Source organism: Mobula birostris, chromosome 13 (genome assembly GCF_030028105.1).
Source record: "Mobula birostris isolate sMobBir1 chromosome 13, sMobBir1.hap1, whole genome shotgun sequence".
Lineage (NCBI taxonomy): Eukaryota > Metazoa > Chordata > Chondrichthyes > Myliobatiformes > Myliobatidae > Mobula > Mobula birostris.
In genome coordinates this window covers 25359444-25385416 of record NC_092382.1, presented here as the reverse complement: position 1 = coordinate 25385416, position 25973 = coordinate 25359444, and the positions used below count along the sequence as shown (strand labels likewise).

At 48.4% G+C, this 25973-nt stretch overlaps 3 protein-coding genes across 6 annotated transcripts in view; 1 reads left to right on the top strand and 2 right to left on the bottom strand.

Annotated features, from left to right (window-relative positions):
* The window catches only part of LOC140208589 (uncharacterized), a 180454-nt gene that overhangs the window by 94099 nt on the left and 60382 nt on the right, over positions 1-25973 (top strand). The window lies entirely within an intron of this gene.
* Positions 1-25973, bottom strand: part of LOC140208601 (uncharacterized) — a 397399-nt gene that overhangs the window by 319168 nt on the left and 52258 nt on the right. The window lies entirely within an intron of this gene.
* On the bottom strand, positions 3757-25915 carry LOC140208599 (uncharacterized). 2 transcript variants are annotated; one of them, XR_011888834.1, is made up of 4 exons: positions 25744-25915; positions 17057-17224; positions 7125-9010; positions 3757-6699 (listed from the first exon to the last, which is right to left on the bottom strand). XR_011888834.1 is itself a non-coding variant. In XM_072277394.1 (3 exons), exon 3 carries the CDS (start codon positions 8602-8604, stop codon positions 7543-7545), a length of 1062 nt encoding a protein of 353 aa, XP_072133495.1. In that variant the 5' UTR covers positions 8605-9010; positions 17057-17224; positions 25744-25915; the 3' UTR covers positions 3757-7542. The 2 variants fall into 2 exon arrangements, 1 of the variants encoding a protein (XP_072133495.1); XM_072277394.1 differs by having other exon boundaries at positions 3757-9010.

Genomic DNA, 25973 nt, shown 5'->3' with positions numbered 1-25973 from the left:
CGCGCCTCAGCTTCTTCCACCACAGCTTCCGTTCTCCACTCTCTTCCAGTTCTCACCGCCACTCTTGCTCCGGCAACCTGTGGATCTGAAGATTCCCGAAACTGCAGCACCTCTCTTGCTCACAAAACCTTGAACTCCTCCTCGATGGATTTCAGGAGGAGCCTTGGTTTGCAGTTACTCCTGTACAGAGCGATGCTGCTGATGTTCCTTGGTAAACCCAGCCATCTTCGCAGGAACCGGCTGACTGCCCTCTCTAATTCAGCAACAGTGGGAATTGGAAACTCAGAGAAGCAGTGGCCAGAGGATTCTGGGTCGTATACCGTGCTGGTAAATCCATGTCTTAATCCGCCCTGGAAGGCCAGTCCTGTCAACCTCTTGCAGCCATTGTTCAAACTCCCCACAGGTATTTCTTATTGCTGCCTTGTCTCTGAGTGTTGCATCAAACCTCCTCCCAAGACTTTTAACAGGATTCTCTGTGATGGTAGGGGTTGGAATGTCCTCAATAGAGAAATTTCTCCTGTGCTCTCCCCCTTCTCCAGCACTACAGATCCTGATTTTACAGGCTTAAAGGACATCCTTGCCCACCTCATCACCCTTTCCAGCCCCTTCAGAATCCACACAGCACCGCGCACTGGCTCCGTAGTGATGGTCAGATCATCCACGAAGGCTCGTATTGGTGGTTGGCGGATCCCAGATCTTCATTTCGGACCTCGACACTCCGGCTCTGCAGATTTTACCAGCGTGTTCATTGCCAGGTATGCGATATTGTTCCGGGGCAACCTCTTTGTTCCAGCGAAACATTTTCGGCAATCCACGTATCCTGCTGCCACGCTGCCAATTGTTTCACAGAACTGATACCCAATAAGAATAACCGTGACGGGTGGATGCTGCGACTATTTGGTTTCGCTTGAACAAATGAACCCAGACTCAGTAGTTCCTCCGAGTACTCGCTTCATTGTTAATACAGAGAAGGAAATAGAGAGTTGTGAGAAATGCTTTTTATTATACATACCTACACCACAAACAGGTAGGGCTAACTTAAGCAACCCCTGGTAGTCTACACCTCCGAGTATACTTAGCAACGCCTGCGTGGTCCCTGAGGCAGGCGATCGACCGTGGACTGGCTGGGGTGGAGGTCCTTGGCGCCGGTTCGGCTGCTCAGCCCGAAGCTGGGACCCAGGCGAGTGGTCGGCCCAAGAAAGGACTCTCCCACCTTTATACCTGTATCGCCACCCCCCCCTCTCCAGTCGATGGTCGGGTGACATGCAACAACCGGCCTTTGCCTCCTTCAGGGACAATACATCCTATTAATCTTACAAACAAACAATGTTAAAAAAAACATTCTTTGGAGACAAGGTGATTAATTACTTTTAAACAAATCAGCACTTTTAGTTTGCTCTGAGACATATGATCAGTAGACCAGAGTCACATATATCGTTCTCCCCTTATCTAGTATCAAGAGTCAATCTGCCCAACAACATAACAGACCCACAGATTCGTAATTGTTAACCATTTCCTTGCCGTGCCAATTTTCATACATCATACGCTTACCTATACAAGTAGTTAAGGAGGATTTTATTTAGTCAGAGAGCAGTGAATCTGTGGAATTCCCTGACACAGACGGCAGTGGGGGCCACATCTGTGAGTAAATTTCAGGCAGAAGCTAATAGTTTGCCTATTAGTCAGGGCATTATAGGATATGCCGAGGAGGAAGGTGCATGGGGTTGAGTGAGAACCGGGATCAGCCATGATAGAACGGCGGAGCAGACTCGATGGGGCTGAATGGCCTAATTCTGCTTATGGTCTTATGGTGTTATACTGCTAGTGTCTTACACAGTGAAGATTGACACAAAATACTTACTACATTCAGCCGCTGTTTCTTTGTTCTGTTACTAACTCGCCAGCATCATCTTCCAGCGGTACAATATCAACTCTTGCCTCCCGTTTACTCTTTATATATCTGAAAAACTTTTGATACTTGATATTATTGGCTCACTTGCCTCAATTTTTCACCTTGTCTCCCCTGTGTGTTTTTTCTAGTTGTCTCCTGTTGGTTATGTAAAAGCTTTTCAATCCTCTAACTTCCAATTTTCTTGCTATATTATATGACCCACTTTTGCTTTTATCAAACCCAGGAGAAAATCCGTGGATGATGGAAATCCAAGCAACACATACACACAATGCTTGAGGAACCTAGGAGGCCAGGCAGCATATATGGGAAATAGTAAACAGGCGACGTTTCGGGATGGGACGCTTCATCAGGACTGGGGAAAAAAAAGATGAGACGTCAGAGGAAGAAGTGTGGGAGTGAAAGGGGAGGAAGAAGTGTGGCAGTGAAAGGGGAGGAAGAAGTGTGGGAGTGAAAGGGGTGGGAGAAGTGTGGGAGTGAAAGGGGTGGGAGAAGTGGTAGGTGATCAGTGTAACTAGGAGAGGGGGACTAGTGAAGGAAAAAAAAGCATCTTAGGATATAATTTCCTTAATGATTCTCGAAAGATCATTGCTAATGCCTCCACATCTCTTCAGCCACTGCTTTCAGATCTCTGAGGTGTACACCATCTGGTCCACGTGACCTATTTACCTTCAGACCATCTCTGTTTCCCAAGAACCTTCTCTCAAGTAACCTAACTTTACACATTCTGACCACTGATATCTGGGAATTACATATCCTCGTCAGTGTCTTCGACAGATAAGAGTGATATACAATACTTATTCAGATCATCTGCCATCACCTTGCACCCCCACCCCATTACTACCTCTACAACATCATTCTTCAGTGGTTTGATATCCACTTCCTCCTCTTTTACAGTAAACGTACCTGAAAAAAACATTTGGTATCCTCTTTAATATTATTGGCTAGCTCACCTATGTATTCCATCATTTCCTTCTTAATTATTTTAGTTGCATTCTTTTGGTTTTTAAAAGCTTCCCAATCCTCTAACTTCCGAGTATTTTTTTGCAATATGCCCTCTCTTTGGTTTTTATATTGTCTTTGATTTCTCGTATCAGCTATGGTTTTGTCACCTGACCATTGGAATAAAACTTCCTCTTTGTGACGTGCATATCCTATGCCTTCCGAATTGCTTCCAGCCATCACTGTCCTGTTTTCATCCCGGCCTGTGTTCTTTTCAAATCAATTTTGACCAATTCTACTCTCATGCCTCTCAAATTCTCTTTATTCCACCTGTGACTTTAGCTTCTCCTTCTCTATTGTCAGGGTGAATTTTATCATATTAAGATCACTCTCCACTGAGGGTTCTTTGAACATAAGCGACCTAACTAATTCCGGTTCATTACAACACCCAATCTAGATTAGCAGATCCCCAAGTGGGTTCAACCACGAGCTGCTCCAAAAAAAACATCTTGTTGGCATTTTAGGAATTCCTCCTATTGAGACCAACACCATCCTAATTTTCCTAATCAGCTGCATGATAATCCCCCATGACGATTGTAAGATTGCCCTTTTGGCAGGCACTTTCTATCTCCCATTGTCATTTGTGGACCACAGACTTATTGCTGTTTGAGGGTCTCTACACAATTCCCATCAGGGATTTTTTTTTTTACATTTGCTCTTCCTTAATTCTACCCACAGAGATTCTACAGCTTCCAACCCCATGCCACCTCTTTCTAATGATTTTATTTAATATTTTACCAACAGAGCCACACAACCCCACTACCGGCTTGTTATTTCAAGAAACATATAAGTATCTGGGAAACAAGAGGACCTGCAGATGCTAGAAATCTAGAGAACTACACACAACATGCTGGAGGAGCTCAGTATGTCGGGCAGCATCTATGGATGGGAATCAACATTTCAGGCCAAGACCCCTCTTTGGGACTCTTGATACCCATGTATTTGGAATATCAACAAGCGAAGACAATAGAAAGTAGTGTGAAATAGGGAAAACCTTTGACAAAATTTAGTTCAAGGCTTAAAAAAAAACCTGCCAAACAGAGATCAATAGCTAACAAATACAACAAAGGCAGTAAACACTTTCATCAAAAAGGACATTGACTTCCTTTTAATAAAAATATCTTAGTCGCATTTCAATCCATAAAATTTACAAACGTAAATAAGAAATTTAGAAAAGCATATTTACACTTAAACCCACTTGGATTAACACTACCTTGGACAGAAGGAGGGAGAGAAATAACACACATGGAAAAAAAACACAACAGTCAGATAAAACTTCTAGGTAAACATTTTCATCAAAACTGAACTGGATTCAGCACTCCCTGTGTGTATCTGCAATTGTGATAAGAAATACCAGAAAACTTAAATGAGAGGCCCATTCAGAAAAAAGAATCATCACTATGGAAGAAAACATTAACAGTGGAATGAGTATGACCCTCCATGGGAGACATCCCAGTGATCTGAGCAGACGAGATGTTGACAAGGAAGCATCGAGCACCTGACTGAGAGTTGGAGACCTCTTCCCAGAAACAGGGGGGTTCCTTTCAGAAATACAGGACAAGGTGGTTAACAAAAGGCAAAAAAAAATCAAAAATACATGAAATGCCAAGAAAAACCAGACACAATCCAACATATTCCAGGATCCTGCAGCAGTTTAACTCAGTTTGATTACTTATGAAGGTACAATCAAGTGGAAAGTATCATTGACCAAAATCGTGCTTTAAAATGCAAACTCATGAATGCCCTCCATCACTCCATAAAGGCACCAGAAATTCAAGCCTGATCCAGTTTTGGAGTCAAAATCTTACAAATTATTTGATAATCAACACATTATTTCAGATAGGACAATCCATAATAACCATGGGGATATAATATTACAGGATAAACAAGCAGGAACAACCCCCACAATAGAAAAAAACATTCCCAACACACACATTCCTCGACCAGTGGAGCACCTCACCAATGGTGTTGTTTGTGTCATCAGTCACACAATCGAAATATTTTCTGTCAATCAGCTTCCAAATGTTGCTACTCTGTCATTCGTCGCCACACCCCACTGCTGATTCCCTTCTCCTCATCATACGTTCTTACCCCGACCATCGTCCAGAGCCCCAAACTCTGCCCTGTGCAGACCCGCCTCTGGTTTCTGACCCTGCTCCATTGAACATCTAACTGATGGTTTCCCATTCTGCTTTCAGTCTTTAGAGGACAGTGGTGTTTTCAACAACCCTTCAGAAGCAGGGAAAATGACCCATAACGTGGAAATGAGTCGTGATTAAGGAGGTTAACTACCAATGTCATGCTCCTCAGCACAGAGATTAGAGGGGCGAAGAGCATCCCAGTCAGAACTGCAGTCAGCTCGACTTCTTCAGTCTGCAGAGAATTCAAGGGAAACCTCTTCACCCACAGAGTGGTGACTGTTTGGAACCCATCACCACAGGGAGAGTGAGAGATGAACAACAGGGGAGGATTTAAAAGGACTGTCGTGGAACAGAATTACTGGCAGGGTCCAGCCGGCCTGAGTTGACTCTCTCCTGTACACTAGTTGTGTTATAAATTCACTAAGTAATGGAGACAGAGTTTAAAATAGAACTGATTTATTTGTCTCAGATACAGGAATATTAATCTCCAGTCTCTTTAAGGTGAGTATGCAGCAGAAGAAACTCCTCCCATGCCCAGTGACCAGGGTGCAGAACTGGGTGTGGTGAGCGGCAGCAATAATTGCAGAGTTCAGCACCGACAGACACTCTCAAAATTGCATTCAGCAACGGTGATGGACAAATATCCAGCATGCAGCTTATTGAAACTTTCTGCCAGTGTGAACCCAGCAGTCTGCCACAAGTGTATCACACTGTAAGGTTTCACCACTCATTTAATGGCCTCTCTGTAATGTTTCACTGCTGAAGTAACAGTTTCAGTGCAGCAGCAATGTTTAGGTTATGAATAGAGATAACAGGGTTTTAGATTGCGGTGCTATCCAATGTTACGTAACCGCACTAATGAATGTCAATTGAGGCAGATTATATCCAAACAACCAAACATTTAGTAAATATCGATAAACACTGGGGAAAGAATGAAAACCTTAACCGGAAGTAAACTGCTACATGGCCCTTCAACAAACCGCCACTCGGTACTATTTCTTAAAACGATAAATGCGAAAACAGTTCTTAAAGCGATAAATTCAAACACAGTTCTGAAAATGGTAAATTCAAAAATCCAAGAGATTTATACAGTCAATGGGGAGAGACTTCTCTGGAGAAGGATTTTCTTCATAGATGCGACTTTCCTGCAGGTTCTGTCCAAAGGATTCACAACGAAGGAAATAGACGGCTTAAAGCAACTGACCTTTCTTCTGGCGAGCAAATCCTACATGAACTACCTTGCTCTTTTGGCAGCAGTTATCTTTGATGCAGGTCGCTACTTCTTCAATGAAGACTCAATAAGGTCAATCCTTTATTAAACTGCCAATCGATACCAACTTTTCTTAATCTTTCAGATCCTGTACTTCGATAAAGTCTTCACTCTCCAATACGACTGAAAAGGTACATCAACAAATCTGGCAGAAATTGGGTAAATTACAAGTCCAGCACTTTAGTACCTTACAACAGAACGTAAACCTCCGTTTGAAAAATGAAACCGCGTCATAAGCAAATACACAACAGAACGGAGTCTCCAGCTAACGTTCTAGCTGGAAAACTAACTGCGTCACCAGAGTCTCCCTCTTATATACCTGTTGAGAACAGGTCATCATGTGACCTCACATCGGCGGGAAAATTACATCCGGTGACCTCCAAAAAAAAAAAACAAAAACCATTACATCATACTCACAAGACAGTCACAAGATATCCATGAGCAAAGTAACACCAATGACAGAAATGTTCTTTCTTGTGAGTCTGGAACAGAGATTTTCATGGTCTTTTGCCAGGGAGAGTTGAGAAGATGTGAATGGAGAGAGAGGGGCCTTTCTCCTTTTTTTTTGTTTTCTTTACTAACCCTATAGTCAAAGTAAGAATTATAAAGCTCAATTGTTTAATCACATTGTGTACCATTTGTTATTTTGGGGTACTGATTCGTAAAAGGGGACATATCGAGCAGCATCCACCCAAATGAGATTTCTTAAGTTTGGCCGGGCTGGGGGACTATCACCCCCTATATTAAGCTGCTAGCTGAAGCAAGAGTTACATAAGGTTAGATGACTGAGTGAATCGCTTACCACATTCACAGCAGGTGAACGGCCTCTCCACAGTATGAACTCAGCGATGCACATTTGATTGATTTGGCTAAGAGAATCTCTTCCCAAAGTCTGAGCAGGTGATCGGCCTCTACCCAGTGTGAACTCGCTGGTGTCTCTGTAGTTGAGATGACCGAGTGAATCCCTTTCCACACACTGAGCAGGTGAACAGCCTCTCCCCAGTGTGAACTCGCTGATGTACCTTCAGATGGGATGAGCAAGTGTATCCCTTCCCACAGTCTGAGCAGGTGAACGGCCTCTCTCCAGTGTGAACTCGCTGATGTATCTTAAGTTGAAATGACTGAATCTTTTCCCACAGTCTGAGCAGGTGAGTAGTCTCTCTCCAGTGTGAACTCTCTGATGTACCTTCAGTTGGGATGACCAAGTGAATCACTTCCCTTCAGTCTGAGCAGATGAATGGCCTCTCTCCAGTGTGAACTCTCTGATGTACCTTCAGTATAGATAACCGAGTGAATCCCTTCCCACAGTCCAAGCAGGTGAACGGCCGCTCCCCGGTGTGAACCTGCTGGTGTGCCATTAGGTCGGATGACCGAGTGAATCCTTTAGCACAGTCTGAGCAGGTGAACGGCCTCTCTCCAGTGTGAACTCTCTGATGTACCTTTAGTTGGGATGAGGAAGTGACTCCCTTCCCACAGTCTGAGCAAGTGAACGGCCACTCCCCGGTGTGAACTGACCGGTGTGCTTGTAGGTGGGATGACAGAGTGAATCCCTTCCCACAGTCTGAGCAGGTGAACGGCCTCACCCCAGTGTGAAATTGCTGATGTACCTTCAGTTGAGATGACGATGTGAATCCCTTCCCACAGTCTGAGCAGGTGAACGGCCTCTCTCCAGTGTGAACTGACTGGTGTGCTTGCATTTGGGATGATCGATTGAATCCCTTCCCGCAGTCTGAGCAGGCGAACGGCCTCTCTCCATTGTGAACTCTCTGATGCACCTTCAGTTTAGATAACCGAGTGAATCCTTTCCCACAGTCTGAGCAGGTGAACGGCCTCTCCCCTGTGTGAAGTGACTTGTGTACCAGTAGGTCGGATGACCGAGTGAATCCTTTCCCACAGTCTGAGCAGGTGAACGGCCTCTCTCCAGTGTGAAGTCTCTGATGTATCTTTAGTTGGGATGAGCAAGTGACTCCCTTCCCACAGTCTGAGCAGGTGAACGGCCACTCCCCGGTGTGAACTGACTTGTGCACCAGCAGATCGGATGAATTAGTGAATCCTTTCCCACAGTCTGAGCAGGTGAATGGCCGCTCTCCAGTGTGAACTGACCGGTGTGCTTGTAGGTGGGATGACTGAGTGAATCCCTTCCCGCAGTCTGAGCAGGTGAATGGCCTCTCTCCAGTGTGAACTCTCTGATGTACCTTCAGTTTAGATGCCTGAGTGAATCCCTTCCCACAATCTGAGCAGGTGAACGGCCGCTCCCCGGTGTGAACTCGCTGGTGACCCATTAGGTCAGATGACCGTGTGAATTCTTCCCCACAAATTCAGCAGATGATCAGCCTCTGCCCAGTGAGTACTGACTGGTGTGTCCACAGGTGGGAATACCAACTGAATCCCTTCTCACACACAGAACAGGTGAATGGCCTTGTCCCAGTGTGAACTTGCTGATGTACCTTCAGTTGAAATGACCCACTGAATCCATTCCCATTGTCTGATCAGATGAATGGGTTCCCCTGTGTAAAATGACGGGAATACCAGTCGGTCAGATAACCGAGTGAGTCCTTCCCCAGAGTCTGAGCAGGAAAGATGATCGAGTGAATCCCTTGCCCCACTTCTTAAATATCTGGACGAAGACAGCAAAACTGGTGTGTTGTGTTCGAGATTCCCGTAGACAAATTCCTTGTTGTTTTTAATCTGTAAAAAGATTTACAAAATCGATCAATGAATGAAGGACAACATTTCAGATGAGATCACTTGAGTTGCCAAGGTGTGATCTGGCATCACACCGTTACAGTGAGGTTCAACCCAAGTTAGAGATAGAAATCACCTTCTAACTGGGCACAGTGCTGGTATCTGTAATGACCATCAAACTCTCTGATGCTCTTCTTGTCTCTATAAGAATGGGGCATTTCTGCCATCTCCAATCTGTGACCTGGCTCAGTTTGACTCTCTCCATTGGTATTATTCCCTGTTCCCACTGAGCTGCATGGGTTCCTGTCCCCACAGTAACTGAAACACTCTCACACAAATAGCCGGCAGTGCATTCCACGCACCCACCACTCTCTGGGTAAAAAACTTACCCCTGACATCCCCTCGGTATCTATTAACAAACACCTTAAAACTATGCCCCCTCGTGTTAGCCATTTCAGCCCTGGGAATAAACCTCTGGCGATCCACACGATCAATGCCCCTCATCATCTTATACACCAAAAAAGGCTCTAAACATGAACAAGGAAATTATACATTGCTGTGAGGATTTGCCAGAAATACTGTATACAAAATTATGAGGGTATAGATAGGGTAAATACAAGCAGCTTTTTCCACTGAGGTTGGGTGGGATGACAACCAGAGGTCATGGGTAAGTGGGAAAGGTGAAAATTTTACGGGAACATTTGGAAAAGCTCTTTCCTGAAATGGTCGTGAGAGTGTGGAATGAGATACCAGCACAAGTGAAGAATATGAGCTCAGTTTCACTGTTTAGAAGAAGTTTGTTTGGGAGCCTGGATGGTGGGGTATGGAGGGCGATGGTCCCGGTGCAGGTAGTTGCATTAGACAGCCTAAGTGTTTTTTCAGTATTGACTAGATGGGCTAAATAGCCTGTTTCTGCACTGAACTTCCCCATATTTCTATGACAGAGAAGCTGGACAAACTTGTTTGGAAGGGAAAAGGTGGGAGTGACAACAGAGCAGCAATGGCTGGAGTTTCTGGGAGCAATTCAGGAGCCGAGTGATCGATACATCCTGAAGAAGTGGAAACATTGGAAAGGCAGGAGGACACAACCACGGCTGAAATGGGAAGCCAAACAGAAGGCAAACAAAAGAGCAAAAACTATTGGGAAGCTTTTAGAAACCAACAGAAGATGACTTAAAAAAAAGTCAGGTGAGCATGGGGGTGGAATTACAATATTGTAGTCATTAATGAGTCTTGGTAGCACCCAACAGTGTGAGGCATTTTGAGGAACAAAATATCTGGGGCCTCAATATTTCTTGAAAACCAAGGTTCCCTGCACCAGTTACCTTTCAACTTTTATTTTGTCAGGCACATACAAACTCTACACCCTCAGAATTTCACTTCTGAAGGCCTCCCACTTACAAGTACTCCTTTGCCAGAAAACAGCTTTCCCCAAACCACACTTGTCAGATCCTTTCTGATACCATCAAAATTGACCTTTCTCCAATTTAGAATCTCAACCCGTGGTCCAGACCTCTCTTTTCCCATATTTACTTTGAATCTCATGGAATTATGATCACTACTTTCTGTCACCAGCCCTGGATCATTTCTTAACAGTTTATTGCACACTTCTACGTAGGGAATTCTATGAACTGATTAAGGGCACATTTGACAAACTCTACCCCATCTAGTCCTTTTACAGTATGAGAGTCCCAGTCAATATATGGAAAGTTAAAATCACTTACTGAATCAACCTTTGTTTCTTGGCATGGTCTACCATCTCTCTACAAATTTGTTCCTCTAAATCCCTCAGACTGTTAGGTGCAACCAAGTCTCAATAATGGCTACAATACCATAATTCCCTGTCCTGAGCTCATCTGGCTTTCCTACGATGCTTTTGCATTGTGATATACACAGCTCAGCACATTCATCGCACCATGCTCAACCATTTGATTGCTGACTCTATCTGAGGTCTGAACAACATCTGTCTGGTGTCAAGAAAACAACCTCTCGCTCATTGTCACAAAAACAAAGGAGCTGATTGTGGACGAGAGGAGGAATGGAGACAGGCTAACCCCTATTGACATCAATGGATCTGGGGTTGAGAGGGTGAACAGCTTTAAGTTCCTCAGCATAAACATCACCGAGGATCTCACATGGTCTGTACATACCGGCTGTGTTGTGAGAAAAAGCACAACAGCACCTCTTTCACCTCAGACGGTTGAAGAAGTTTGGGATGGGGCTCCAAATCCTAAGAATTTTCTACAGGGACACAACTGAGAGCATCCTGACTGGCTGCATCACTGCCTGGTATGGGAACTGTACTTCCCTTAATCACAGGAACCTGCAGAGAGTGGTGCGGACAGCCCAGCGCATCTGTAGGATATGAACTTCCCACTATTCAGGACATTTACAGAGACAGGTGTGTAAAAAGGGCCCAAAGGATATTGGGGACCCAATTCACCACAACCACAAACTGTTCCTGCTGCTCCCATCCAGGAAACGGTACCACAACAAAAGGACCAACAGGCTCCGGGACATCATCTTCCACCAGGCCATCAGACTGATTAATTCATGCTGATACAATTGAATTTCTATGTTATATTGACTGTCCTATGTACAAACTATTTATTATAATTTACTATAAATTACACATTCAGTCGGGGACATAACGTAAAGATTTCTACTAATCATGTATATGAAGGATGTATGTAATAAAGTCAATTCAATTCACCCTCTCCACTATCTGTTCTGTCATTCTGGCTCCCATTCCCCCTACAACTTATTTTAACCACATCACCATCTCCCCACACTAGCACTAGCGAGCCTTACCACTGGGATATTAGTCCCCTGTTGTTCTGTTCCCCTAACGAACAAATCCCCTATCACCCCTTTGACTTTCCTCTGCCAGGTAAATCCCCCCAACAGTTTCTAAAGTGTTCCACCTGTTGTTGTGTGGGATGGACACAAGATTACTCTGCGATGGCTACTTAACCTCATTCCCCTTCCTGACTCTCACCCAGTTTCCTGTGTCCTGCACCTTGGGTGTAACTCACCTCTCTTCATGTCATATCTATCACCCCCTCCATCTCCTGGATGATCCGGAATTCATCCATTTCAAGTTCCAACTCCTTAAAGTGCAGGGTTACAAGCTGCAGCTGGATGCACATCTTGTAGGTGAGGGCATCAGGGACACTGGAGGTCTCCCCACCTTCCCACCAATGTCCTCCCTAATTTGCAATGACCAGTGTGCACATAAATCTTGTATTGTGCTTTTTTTTTTTTTACCCAGTGTGCACAGTGAATTTTATATAGAGTGGTATTCATTTTAACAGCTATCAAATCATCGTCAATAAGAACTTTGATTTCCTCTGGGTTTGATCGAGTCCCATCTGCATTCTCACACAAACTATGTAGCAGGCCTGTAACGGGTAATGAAAGATTTTCTCACCAGAGCTTTTGCACATTGTCCATATTTGGTTTGCTTGCTGAATTACGCTTCAAAAAGTCAGATTTCTAAATATCACTCCACTTCTTCCCACTTGTAAATTCTCCAGCAACTTTTGCATCCCCACAATACACACAGGTGACACCAGTTTCTGTATTGTACATAAATATTTCCCCTGAACCCTCCTGAGGAATTGAGGATATATTAAAAAAATCATTTTGATCCTATGTAACCTCTGGCTGCAAGAATAACTGGGACTGTTTAGGAATTTTTGAACTGAAGTAAACTCTGTCTTCAGTGGTTAGCTAAGACAGGCTCATTACTGGTTCTCTGCAGCTTGCAGAGAGATGCACTGAGAGCTGATAACACTATACCTTGCACCCTCTTTAGCTGATAATATTATACATTGTACCCTCATTTGAGTAAAGGGAGGAGGACTCGCCGATAAGGACAGGAATGAACATCTCTCTGTAATTAAATCAGGGCCTTGCAAAGGGAATACCTGATAAGGACTGGACAATATATCAATCTGTAATTAAAACCTTGATTTAGCGAACTCTCTTATCTAAGTAATTAAGAATGCTGACCAATTAAGTTAGCCAACATGATTAAAACTAATAATATGGATTGGCCTGACAATGACCAAAATCAAATGCAACGAGCTTTGACATATTATTGGGACCTGGTTTTCCAAACCATATCAACCCCAACAGGAACTAATATTAAAGGTGAACATCTTAATTAACGAGAGCTGTATAACTCATGTCCTTCTACCTTAGGCCACAAATTTATCAATCACCCCTGCTGTGGACACTTTCTGGAGGTCCAAGATCCGTATGCAGCACGACCGCTGGACTAAGTGTGTAAATGTAGGACCGGGCTATGTTGAAAAATAAATATGTGAGGTTTTCTAAAATTGACTCCTTCTACCTTAGGCCAAGAACTTATCAATCACCCCTCGTGCTCACCGCTCTACAGCTACCTCGAGTTCTGGCTATTATTAAATGTGCGGCCCACAGTCACATGTCCGACCGGGTCACTAAAGGCAACGCTTTAGCAGATTAGACAGTGAAAAGTGCGGCACAATCCTCGGTAGTTGTAGTCTCCTCGGGTTCCCGTCAAGCAACCCTCCGTGACTGAAGCAGAACGGGTTTGCCAGACATGCGGGAGGTACGTACTTTTCAGGGGGACGCCTCTGAGGAGGAGCGCAAACTGTGGTCCCAGATGGGGTGTCGGAAAGACCCCGACCCAGGTTTTCAGATCACCCCAGTGGGACAGGTTTGTGTTCCTACACAGTTTTTACCAATATTGGTCGATTATATACATAATTGTAGACACCTGGAAAAGGAGGGGATGGTTTGTAACCTGTACCCTGCACACCAGGTACGACTCCCTTGACAGGTGAACCCTTCTCGTGTCTACAAGTTGATTTTATTGAATTGCCTAGAGTATATTGCTATAGATACTGCTTAGTTACTATAGATGTGTTTAGTAGATGGATTGAAGCTATTCCAACTACCAATAATACTGGTATGACTGTTGTGAAGGTATTATTATGGGAAATAATTGCCAGGTACTGAGAAACTGAGAGATACTGAGCTCTGACAATGGCCCACGCTTTGTGATGGAAGTAGATAAACAGACATGTAACAACATGTAACAACTTGGCTATCCAGCAACAATTCCACTGTGCACACAACCCACAGGCCACTGGCATTGTGGAAAGAGCCAATGGCACTCTGAAGAGTAAATTGCCCAACTAACAGCGGAGACTGGACTCACTTGGTTGAAGGTTCTACCGTTAGCCCTGTTCCACATGAGGGTTACCCCTCAGGGGAAAACAGGGTTGTCACCAGCTGAAATCATTTATGGATGGCCCATGAGGACACACTGGGGACCAAGACCTTGGGTACCATTGTTCCCAGTAAGTCTACCAGCAAAATTCAATATGCATACCCTAGGGGAAGAGATAGGGAAATATACATGCAAACTAACCAAAATTTTCCAAGCATTACATTCACAGGTACGACAGGCTTGCAAGGAAGAGAACTACCCCGCAGAGAGGAGTGACTATCTCACCCTAGAACCTGGGGATTTTGTCCTGATCAAGAACTGGGATCGAGGGAATCTCAGACCTCGGTGGAGAGGACCATATCAGGTGTTACTGACCACTCCCACGTCTGTGAAACTGAAGGGGCAATCTCGGTGGATACATCGAACAGACTGCAAACATGTTACTGAAGGAACTGAGTAGAAGGACTCTCTCGGACTAAAGGAAGATGTATTGGTTGATAGTGGTATTTGTGTTTATGTCTTTCAGAGGGCTCACCCCAGCATCCGGGGGCCCCCATGTTAACACCTTTCTGTCTCTCTGTCACACCTATGCCAAACAGGTAGAACTAGGTGTCTGCTGGGTTTGTGCTGAAACTCCACAGCATGGTAAAACTACGATTACAATGTCAGAAATCCCGCTCAACCAGAGTGAGGAACTCTCAGCCTGGCTTTCTCAAATAACACCCGGGGAAGAGAGGTGAGGAACTGTGCTCCAGTCAGAGATGACCATGGCTGTCAGTGTTTTGAGGGATGGTATCTCAGGCCTCCACCAAACAGAAGTTCCTATACTGGGAAACATGTATCCTGGCCATACTTGCAGGTGCTCAGCAGCAGAGAGGAATAACTAAGACTGAACAACTTTGGATGATCACTTTTCTCTCCTGTGGAGTAGCCAGGAATTCACGAGAGATAATCAATTTGGCTACAGCACTTGAGGAGCTGGCCACAATACTGCAGGGGCCCTGACAGAAACACAGGCCCAAGGAACAAAAATATCCACTGAAATGATTGCAATTTGGCAAACAGTCCTACAGAATCGTATGGCTTTAGATTTTATCCCAGCTGAGAAAGGGGGAACCTGTGCTATTATTGACACAGAATGCTACACCTATTTCCCTGATGAGTCTACTAACATTACATCCCTCTCCGAGCACACTGCCGAGGAGACTGCAGCATTAAGAAAGTTGGACAGGATTTACATGGGGTCACCGAAGGGTCGAAATGGGGATCTTCAAAGGCCTGTTCGGTAATATGTGGGGCATGATATTGCATTATGGCCTAATAGTTGTAGATATCATTGTTATAATTACTGTTGTACACTGTTTTTACCCACTGATATGTAAATGCTGTACTTGGTTGCTTTCTCTGTAAAACATTACTGCTTTGATCATCATGTAATGGTCAAAAGGAGATCATTGTGGACTTCAGGCATGGCGGGAGTCACACTCACGTCCCCATCTACAACAACGGATCTGTAATGGAGCGTGTATCAAGCTTCAAATTCCTCGGTGTCCACATTTCCGCAGATCTCACCTGGTCCCTGAACTCCTCCATCCTGATCAAAAAGGCGCAACTCGCCTTTATTTCCTGCGCAGCATGAAGAAAGCTCACCTCTGTCCCAGGATATTGACGGACTTTTACCGCTGTACCATTGAGAGCATACTCAACAACTGCATCTCAGTGTGGTATGGCAATTGTCCCATATCGGACTGCAAAGCACTCCAGTGTGTGATGAAAACTGCACAGCGGATTATCGGCACCCACTTGCCCACCATTGAGAACATCTACCATAAACGCTGCCTGGGCAGGGCGAAACACATTATCAAGGATGCATCTCACCCTAACCATGGACTTTTTACTCTCCTCCCGTCCGGTAGGCGCACAGGAGCCTCCGCTCCTGCACCAGCAGGCACAGGAAGAGCTTCTTCCCTGAGGCTGTGACCCTGCTGAACCTCACATCACAGCACTAAGCAGTATTGCACCCATATTGTACTGTCTCAGTACTTCCATATTTGTGTGCTGTAGCACTTTTTTAATTCACAGTTATTTTGTAAGTAACACTATTCTTTGCATTTCTGGTCAGATGCTAAATGCATTTCATTGGCTTTGTATTTGTACTCAGCACAATGACAATAAAGTTGAATCTAATGATAAGATATGTTAAAGGATTAACTCTTTGTTAAACAATAGCAGCCTGTTTTTTTGAAAGAAACTGCTGATTGTCAACAGATGTGCTAAGCCACGCTGAGCCACATTTCTCCTTGAGGGTGGCTAGCTGGGGTTTCAGGATGCTTATCTCCTTGTGCACTCATGTGTAGAGATAGGACAGATTCAGTCTGTTGTGTGTGTGTAAGCCATTATGACTATTTTGTAATTTGTCTTTAGCAAATAACTTTGGCTCCAGCCTGTCTTGTGTGGGGGGTATCTGGACGGATATATCTGTGGTGTAAGAGGAATTGTTAGTCAGTTAGTGGATTGGGCAGAACAGTCATACACTGTTCCTGTTTGAGCGGCTAACTGAGTAAGGCCAAAGTGCGTGGAATAAAGAGTTTGTACTTACACGGTCTCTGAGAGACTTTATCTGGATTCGACTTCCACAGAATGGGAGTGGTATTAAAGGGCTGGGCTGCTGGAAGCACATTACCAGACCTGGAGTGATTGCAGCTGGGTCTGACAGAGGCATAACTGGTTCTTCTGGGCACATTCAGTCTCACACCAACTATTTCCTGCCTTCCTTTGTACAGGTATGCAATGTCTAAAGGACCAGTGTTTGAGTAAATGAGACTCACCAAACTTTCTCCTGACTGAATCACTGGATTCTCCGAGTCAGATGGGTGCTCTCCAGTTGATGCTCTCAATCCTCGGGCTGGTTCACTTGTTGCTGTTCCCTCATCTTCAGTCGTGGTTCGCTTCCAGTTGGGGTTTTTCTTCCAATAAATCTCTCACCGCAGGTCTAACTTTAACATGAAAGACAATGAAGCACATTAACAATAAAAAGGAAAAACAAACATTTCTGCTTAACGTTACTAAGAACAAAACTCACTGAAACTTGCCCCTCACATCTCCTCTGACCTTAAATGTATTCGACTTTTCAACCTCTTTGAATCGTCTGTCCACTCCATCTGTTCCTCTCATAATCTTATAAACGTCCATCCAGTCTCAGGCCAGCCTGTTCCGCTCTGGAGAAAACAACCCAAGTTTGTCCAGCCTCTCATTACAGCTCATGCCCTCTAACCCAGGCTAACCTCTTCTGCGCCCTCTCCAAAGCCCCGTCATCCTTCCCAGAGTGGGGTGATCAGAACTGTATGAAACACTCCGGATGTGGCCTGACTGGAGTTTTATAAAGCTTCAGCACAGCTTCCTGACGTTTGAACTCAACGCATCAACTAATGAAGACAACCACGCCATTTGCCTTCTTAACCACCTGATCAATCTGTGCAGTCTCTCTCAGGGAGCAATGAACTTGGAGTCTAAGATCCCTCTGATCATCAACACTGTTCAGGGTTTTGCATTTAACAGCGTACTGTCTCAGACATTCAACCTACCGAGCTGCCAAGGTGATCGTCACTAATCACATCTCACTGAGTTGTCTCAGGTCCTGTTGAGTTTATTGCCAAGTGCACAAGTACGGGAAGGTACAGGAACAGAGAAACACTGACTTGCAGCAGCATCACAGGCAAGTACATTCAGATAACACACAGAACACAAATTATACGATTCTGTGTCAGCAACCATCTATAAATATGTTTTATGCCATTAACAATAAATAAAACACATTGTGCCTTGATCAGTATTGAAATATGCATTTTGTGTCAATAACAGACTTGGAAATGTTGAATTTGGCCCCTATCTCCATTCCTCCTGTCGCCCACAACCAGCTCCGTTGTTTCTGTCACCGGGAGGCAGAGGTTGTTTCCTTGAGTCGGGGTGATGACTCCTTCTCTGCCGGCTGACCTATTATTATTGGAGATGAGGCCGGTCAGTCAGCGGATTTAACCTGCAGATTGGAGCTGTGGGTGGCGACACGGTCATGGGTGAACACACGGAGAGTGAAGGGGACAGGGTGTGTGTGTGTGTGTGTGTGTGTGTGTGTGTGTGTGTGTGTCACGGGTGAACACACGGAGAGTGAAGGGGACAGGGTGTGTGTGTGTCACGGGTGAACACTCGGAGAGTGAAGGGGACAGGGTGTGTGTGTGTGTCACGGGTGAACACACGGAGAGTGAAGGGGACAGGGTGTATGTGTGTCACGGGTGAACACACGGAGAGTGAAGGGGACAGGGTGTGTGTGTGTGTCACGGGTGAACACACGGAGAGTGAAGGGGACAGGGTGTGTGTGTGTGTCACGGGTGAACACACGGAGAGTGAAGGGGACAGAGTGTGTGTGTCACGGGTGAACACACGGAGAGTGAAGGGGACAGGGTGTGTGTGTGTCACGGGTGAACACACGGAGAGAGAAGGGGACAGGGTGTGTGTGTGTGTGTCACGGGTGAACACACGGAGAGTGAAGGGGAGAGGGTGTGTGTGTGTGTCACGGGTGAACACACGGAGAGTGAAAGGGACAGGGTGTGTGTGTGTGTGTGTGTCACGGGTGAACACACGGAGAGTGAAGGGGACAGGGTGTGTGTGTGTGTCACGGGTGAACACGGAGAGTGAAGGGGACAGGGTGTGTGTGTGTGTGTGTGTGTCACGAGTGAACACACGGAGAATGAAGGGGACAGGGTGTGTGTGTGTGTGTCACGGGTGAACACACGGAGAGTGAAGGGGACAGGGTGTGTGTGTGTGTGTCACGGGTGAACACACGGAGAGTGAAGGGGACAGGGTGTGTGTGTGTGTGTCACGGGTGAACACACGGAGAGTGAAGGGGACAGGGTGTGTGTGTGTGTGTCACGGGTGAACACACGGAGAGTGAAGGGGACAGGGTGTGTGTGTGTCACGGGTGAACACACGGAGAGTGAAGGGGACAGGGTGTGTCTGTGTGTGTCACGGGTGAACACACGGAGAGTGAAGGGGAGAGGGTGTGTGTGTGTGTCACGGGTGAACACACGGAGAGTGAAAGGGACAGGGTGTGTGTGTGTGTGTGTCACGGGTGAACACACGGAGAGTGAAGGGGACAGGGTGTGTGTGTGTGTGTGTCACGGGTGAACACACGGAGAGTGAAGGGGACAGGGTGTGTGTGTGTGTGTCACGGGTGAACACACGGAGAGTGAAGGGGACAGGGTGTGTGTGTGTGTGAGACGGGTGAACACACGGAGAGTGAAGGGGACAGGGGTGTGTGTGTGTGTGTCACGGGTGAACACACGGAGAGTGAAGGGGACAGGGTGTGTGTGTGTGTCACGGGTGAACACACGGAGAGTGAAGGGGACAGGGTGTGTGTGTGTCACGGGTGAACACACGGAGAGTGAAGGGGACAGGGTGTGTGTGTGTGTGTCACGGGTGAACACACGGAGAGTGAAGGGGAGAGGGGGTGTGTGTGTGTCACGGGTGAACACACGGAGAGTGAAAGGGACAGGGTGTGTGTGTGTGTGTGTCACGGGTGAACACACGGAGAGTGAAGGGGACAGGGTGTGTGTGTGTGTGTGTCACGGGTGAACACACGGAGAGTGAAGGGGACAGGGTGTGTGTGTGTGTCACGGGTGAACACACGGAGAGTGAAGGGGACAGGGTGTGTGTGTGTGAGACGGGTGAACACACGGAGAGTGAAGGGGACAGGGGTGTGTGTGTGTGTGTCACGGGTGAACACATGGAGAGTGAAGGGGACAGGGTGTGTGTGTGTGTCACGGGTGAACACACGGAGAGTGAAGGGGGCAGGGTGTGTGTGTGTGTGTGTCACGGGTGAACACATGGAGAGTGAAGAGGACAGGGTGTGTGTGTGTGTCACGGGTGAACACACGGAGAGTGAAGGGGACAGAGTGTGTGTGTCACGGGTGAACACACGGAGAGTGAAGGGGACAGGGTGTGTGTGTGTGTCACGGGTGAACACACGGAGAGTGAAGGGGACAGGGTGTGTGTGTGTGTGTGAGACGGGTGAACACACGGAGAGTGAAGGGGACAAGGGTGTGTGTGTGTGTGTCTCACGGGTGAACACACGGAGAGTGAAGGGGACAGGGTGTGTGTGTGTGTGTCACGGGTGAACACACGGAGAGTGAAGGGGACAGGGTGTGTGTGTGTGTGTCACGGGTGAACACATGGAGAGTGAAGGTGACAGGGTGTGTGTGTGTGTGTCACGGGTGAACACACGGAGAGTGAAGGTGACAGGGTGTGTGTGTGTGTCACGGGTGAACACACGGAGAGTGAAGGTGACAGGGTGAGTGTGTGTGTCACGGGTGAACACACGGAGAGTGAAGGGGACAGGGTGTGTGTGTGTGTGTCACGGGTGAACACACGGAGAGTGAAGGGGACAGTGTGTGTGTGTGTGTGTCACGGGTGAACACACGGAGAGTGAAGGGGACAGGGTGGGTGTGTGTGTCACGGGTGAACACACGGAGAGTGAAGGGGACAGGGTGTGTGTGTGTGTCACGGGTGAACACACGGAGAGTGAAGGGGACAGAGTGTGTGTGTCACGGGTGAACACACGGAGAGTGAAGGGGACAGGGTGTGTGTGTCACGGGTGAACACACGGAGAGTGAAGGGGACAGGGTGTGTGTGTGTGTGTCACGGGTGAACACACGGAGAGTGAAGGGGACAGGGTGTGTGTGTGTGTCACGGGTGAACACACGGAGAGTGAAGGGGACAGGGTGTGTGTGTGTGTCACGGGTGAACACACGGAGAGTGAAGGGGACAGGGTGTGTGTGTGTGTCACGGGTGAACACACGGAGAGTGAAGGGGACAGGGTGTGTGTGTGTGTGTCACGGGTGAACACACGGAGAGTGAAGGGGACAGGGTGTGTTTGTGTGTCACGGGTGAACACGGAGAGTGAAGGGGACAGGGTGTGTGTGTGTGTGTCACGGGTGAACACACGGAGGGTGAAGGGGACAGGGTGTGTGTGTGTGTCACGGGTGAACACACGGAGAGTGAAGGGGACAGGGTGTGTGTGTGTCACGGGTGAACACACGGAGAGTGAAGGGAACAGGGTGTGTGTGTGTGTGTCACGGGTGAACACACGGAGAGTGAAGGGGACAGGGTGTGTGTGTGTGTCACGGGTGAACACACGGAGAGTGAAGGGGACAGGGTGTGTGTGTGTGTCACGGGTGAACACACGGAGAGTGAAGGGGACAGGGTGTGTATGTGTGTGTGTCATGGGTGAACACACGGAGAGTGAAGGGGACAGGGTGTGTGTTTGTGTGTCACGGGTGAACACACGGAGAGTGAAGGGGACGGTGTGTGTGTGTGTCATGGGTGAACACACGGAGAGTGAAGGGGACAGGGTGTGTGTGTGTGTGTGTGTGTGTCACGGGTGAACACACGGAGAGTGAAGGGGACAGGGTGTGTGTGTGTGTGTGTGTGTCACGGGTGAACACATGGAGAGTGAAGAGGACAGGGTGTGTGTGTGTGTCACGGGTGAACACACGGAGAGTGAAGGGGACAGAGTGTGTGTGTCACGGGTGAACACACGGAGAGTGAAGGGGACAGAGTGTGTGTGTGTGTCACGGGTGAACACACGGAGAGTGAAGGGGACAGGGTGTGTGTGTGTGTGTGTGTGAGACGGGTGAACACACGGAGAGTGAAGGGGACAAGGGTGTGTGTGTGTGTCTCACGGGTGAACACACGGAGAGTGAAGGGGACAGGGTGTGTGTGTGTGTGTCACGGGTGAACACACGGAGAGTGAAGGGGACAGGGTGTGTGTGTGTGTGTCACTGGTGACCACACGGAGAGTGAAGGTGACAGGGTGTGTGTGTGTGTGTCACGGGTGAACACACGGAGAGTGAAGGTGACAGGGTGTGTGTGTGTGTCACGGGTGAACACACGGAGAGTGAAGGTGACAGGGTGTGTGTGTGTGTCACGGGTGAACACACGGAGAGTGAAGGGGACAGTGTGTGTGTGTGTGTCACAGGTGAACACACGGAGAGTGAAGGGGACAGGGTGTGTGTGTGTGTCACGGGTGAACACACGGAGAGTGAAGGGGACAGAGTGTGTGTGTGTGTCACGGGTGAACACACGGAGAGTGAAGGGGACAGGGTGTGTGTGTGTGTGTGTCACGGGTGAACACACGGAGAGTGAAGGGGACAGGGTGTGTGTGTGTGTCACGGGTGAACACACGGAGAGTGAAGGGGACAGGGTGGGTGTGTGTGTCACGGGTGAACACACGGAGAGTGAAGGGGACAGGGTGTGTGTGTGTGTCACGGGTGAACACACGGAGAGTGAAGGGGACAGAGTGTGTGTGTCACGGGTGAAAACACGGAGAGTGAAGGGGACAGGGTGTGTGTGTGTGTCACGGGTGAACACACGGAGAGTGAAGGGGACAGGGTGTGTGTGTGTCACGGGTGAACACACAGAGAGTGAAGGGGACAGGGTGTGTGTGTGTCACGGGTGAACACACGGAGAGTGAAGGGGACAGGGTGTGTGTGTGTGTGTGTCACGGGTGAACACACAGAGTGAAGGGGACAGGGTGTGTGTGTGTGTGTGTCACGGGTGAACACACGGAGAGTGAAGGGGACAGGGTGTGTGTGTGTGTCACGGGTGAACACACGGAGAGTGAAGGGGACAGGGTGTGTGTGTGTGTGTCACGGGTGAACACACGGAGAGTGAAGGGGACAGGGTGTGTGTGTCACGGGTGAACACACGGAGAGTGAAGGGGACAGGGTGCGTGTGTGTGTGTCACGGGTGAACACACGGAGAGTGAAGGGGAGAGGGTGTGTGTGTGTGTCACAGGTGAACACACGGAGAGTGAAGGGGACAGGGTGTGTGTGTGTGTCACGGGTGAACACACGGAGAGTGAAGGGGACAGGGTGTGTGTGTGTGTGTCACGGGTGAACACACGGAGAGTGAAGGGGACAGGGTGTGTGTGTCACGGGTGAACACACGGAGAGTGAAGGGGACAGAGTGTGTGTGTCACGGGTGAACACACGGAGAGTGAAGGGGACAGGGTGTGTGTGTGTGTCACGGGTGAACACACGGAGAGTGAAGGGGACAGGGTGTGTGTGTGTGTGTCACGGGTGAACACACGGAGAGTGAAGGGGACAGGGTGTGTGTGTGTGTCACGGGTGAACACACGGAGAGTGAAGGGGACAGGGTGTGTGTGTGTGTCACGGGTGAACACACGGAGAGTGAAGGGGACAGGGTGTGTGTGTGTGTGTCACGGGTGAACACACGGAGAGTGAAGGGGACAGTGTGTGTGTGTGTGTCACGGGTGAACACACGGAGAGTGAAGGGGACAGGGTGTGTGTGTGTGTCACGGGTGAACACACGGAGAGTGAAGGGGACAGAGTGTGTGTGTGTGTCACGGGTGAACACACGGAGAGTGAAGGGGACAGGGTGTGTGTGTGTGTGTCACGGGTGAACACACGGAGAGTGAAGGGGACAGGGTGTGTGTGTGTGTGTGTTACGGGTGAACACACGGAGAGTGAAGGGGACAGGGTGTGTGTGTGTGTGTGTGTCACGGGTGAACACACGGAGAGTGAAGGGGACAGGGTGTGTGTGTGTGTGTGTGTCACGGGTGAACACACGGAGAGTGAAGGGGACAGGGTGTGTGTGTGTGTGTCACGGGTGAACACACGGAGAGTGAAGGGGACAGGGTGTGTGTGTGTGTCACGGGTGAACACACGGAGAGTGAAGGGGACAGGGTGTGTGTGTGTGTCACGGGTGAACACACGGAGAGTGAAGGGGACAGGGTGTGTGTGTGTGTCACGGGTGAACACACGGAGAGTGAAAGGGACAGGGTGTGTGTGTGTGTCACGGGTGAACACACGGAGAGTGAAGGGGACAGGGTGTGTGTGTGTGTGTCACGGGTGAACACACGGAGAGTGAAGGGGACAGGGTGTGTGTGTGTGTCACGGGTGAACACACGGAGAGTGAAGGGGACAGGGTGTGTGTGTGTGTGTGTCACGGGTGAACACACGGAGAGTGAAGGGGACAGGGTGAGTGTGTGTGTGTGTCACGGGTGAACACATGGAGAGTGAAGGGGACAGAGTGTGTGTGTCACGGGTGAACACACGGAGAGTGAAGGGGACAGGGTGTGTGTGTGTGTCACGGGTGAACACACGGAGAGTGAAGGGGACAGGGTGTGTGTGTGTCACGGGTGAACACACGGAGAGTGAACGGGACAGGGTGTGTGTGTCACGGGTGAACACACGGAGAGTGAAGGGGACAGGGTGTGTGTGTGTGTCACGGGTGAACACACGGAGAGTGAAGGGGACAGGGTGTGTGTGTGTGTGTCACGGGTGAACACACGGAGAGTGAAGGGGACAGGGTGTGTGTGTGTGTCACGGGTGAACACACGGAGAGTGAAGGGGACAGGGTGTGTGTGTGTGTGTCACGGGTGAACACACGGAGAGTGAAGGGGACAGAGTGTGTGTGTGTCACGGGTGAACACACGGAGAGTGAAGGGGACAGGGTGTGTGTGTGTGTGTGTCACGGGTGAACACACGGAGAGTGAAGGGGACAGGGTGTGTGTGTGTCACGGGTGAACACACGGAGAGTGAAGGGGACAGGGTGTGTGTGTGTGTCACGGGTGAACACACGGAGAGTGAAGGGGACAGTGTGTGTGTGTGTGTCACGGGTGAACACACGGAGAGTGAAGGGGACAGGGTGTGTGTGTGTGTGTCACGGGTGAACACACGGAGAGTGAAGGGGACAGGGTGTGTGTGTGTGTCACGGGTGAACACACGGAGAGTGAAGGGGACAGGGTGTGTGTGTTTGTCGCGGGTGAACACACGGAGAGTGAAGGGGACAGGGTGTGTGTGTGTGTGTCACGGGTGAACACACGGAGAGTGAAGGGGACAGGGTGTGTGTGTGTGTCACGGGTGAACACACGGAGAGTGAAGGGGACAGGGTGTGTGTGTGTGTGTGTCACGGGTGAACACACGGAGAGTGAAGGGGACAGGGTGTGTGTGTGTGTGTGTGTCACGGGTGAACACACGGAGAGTGAAGGGGACAGGGTGTGTGTGTGTGTCACGGGTGAACACACGGAGAGTGAAGGGGACAGGGTGTGTGTGTGTGTCATGGGTGAACACACGGAGAGTGAAGGGGACAGAGTGTGTGTGTCTGTCCCGGGTGAACACACGGAGAGTGAAGGGGACAGGGTGTGTGTGTGTGTGTGTGTCATGGGTGAACACACGGAGAGTGAAGGGGACAGGGTGTGTGTGTGTGTGTGTCACGGGTGAACACACGGAGAGTGAAGGGGACAGGGTGTGTGTGTGTGTGTCACGGGTGAACACACGGAGAGTGAAGGGGACAGGGTGTGTGTGTGTGCCGGGGGTCGGAGAGACAGAGGTGCGGGAGCCACTCTGACCACCTGCCGGACATCTGTCAGGATCCAGACACGCAAGGCTGGGTGAAGGCCCAGGTCTCCGAGTTGACGCCTTCGTACGTCTCCTCCTACCTCTCGGCGATACATCAGACTCCGGCCGCAGGAGACGCTTCACAAACGCCCCCGGCTTCCCTCGGATGGAAATGGAAATAAATCAGAAAGCGGACATTTACTTTGGGATTTGTTCCGCTTTCACGGAGAAATCGGAGCCGAAGCGGAAGACGGAACCAGCGGGGTTACCGCCCTCTCCGCTGGTCCGCTTCTGCTATTGGGTCTAACCAGTGATTGACATTCCTTTTCAC

Excerpts from the sequence above, each read along its gene's own strand:
- LOC140208599 (XM_072277394.1), bottom strand. The coding sequence starts at position 8,604 with ATGGGTCACCAGCGAGTTCACACCGGGGAGCGGCCGTTCACCTGCTCA.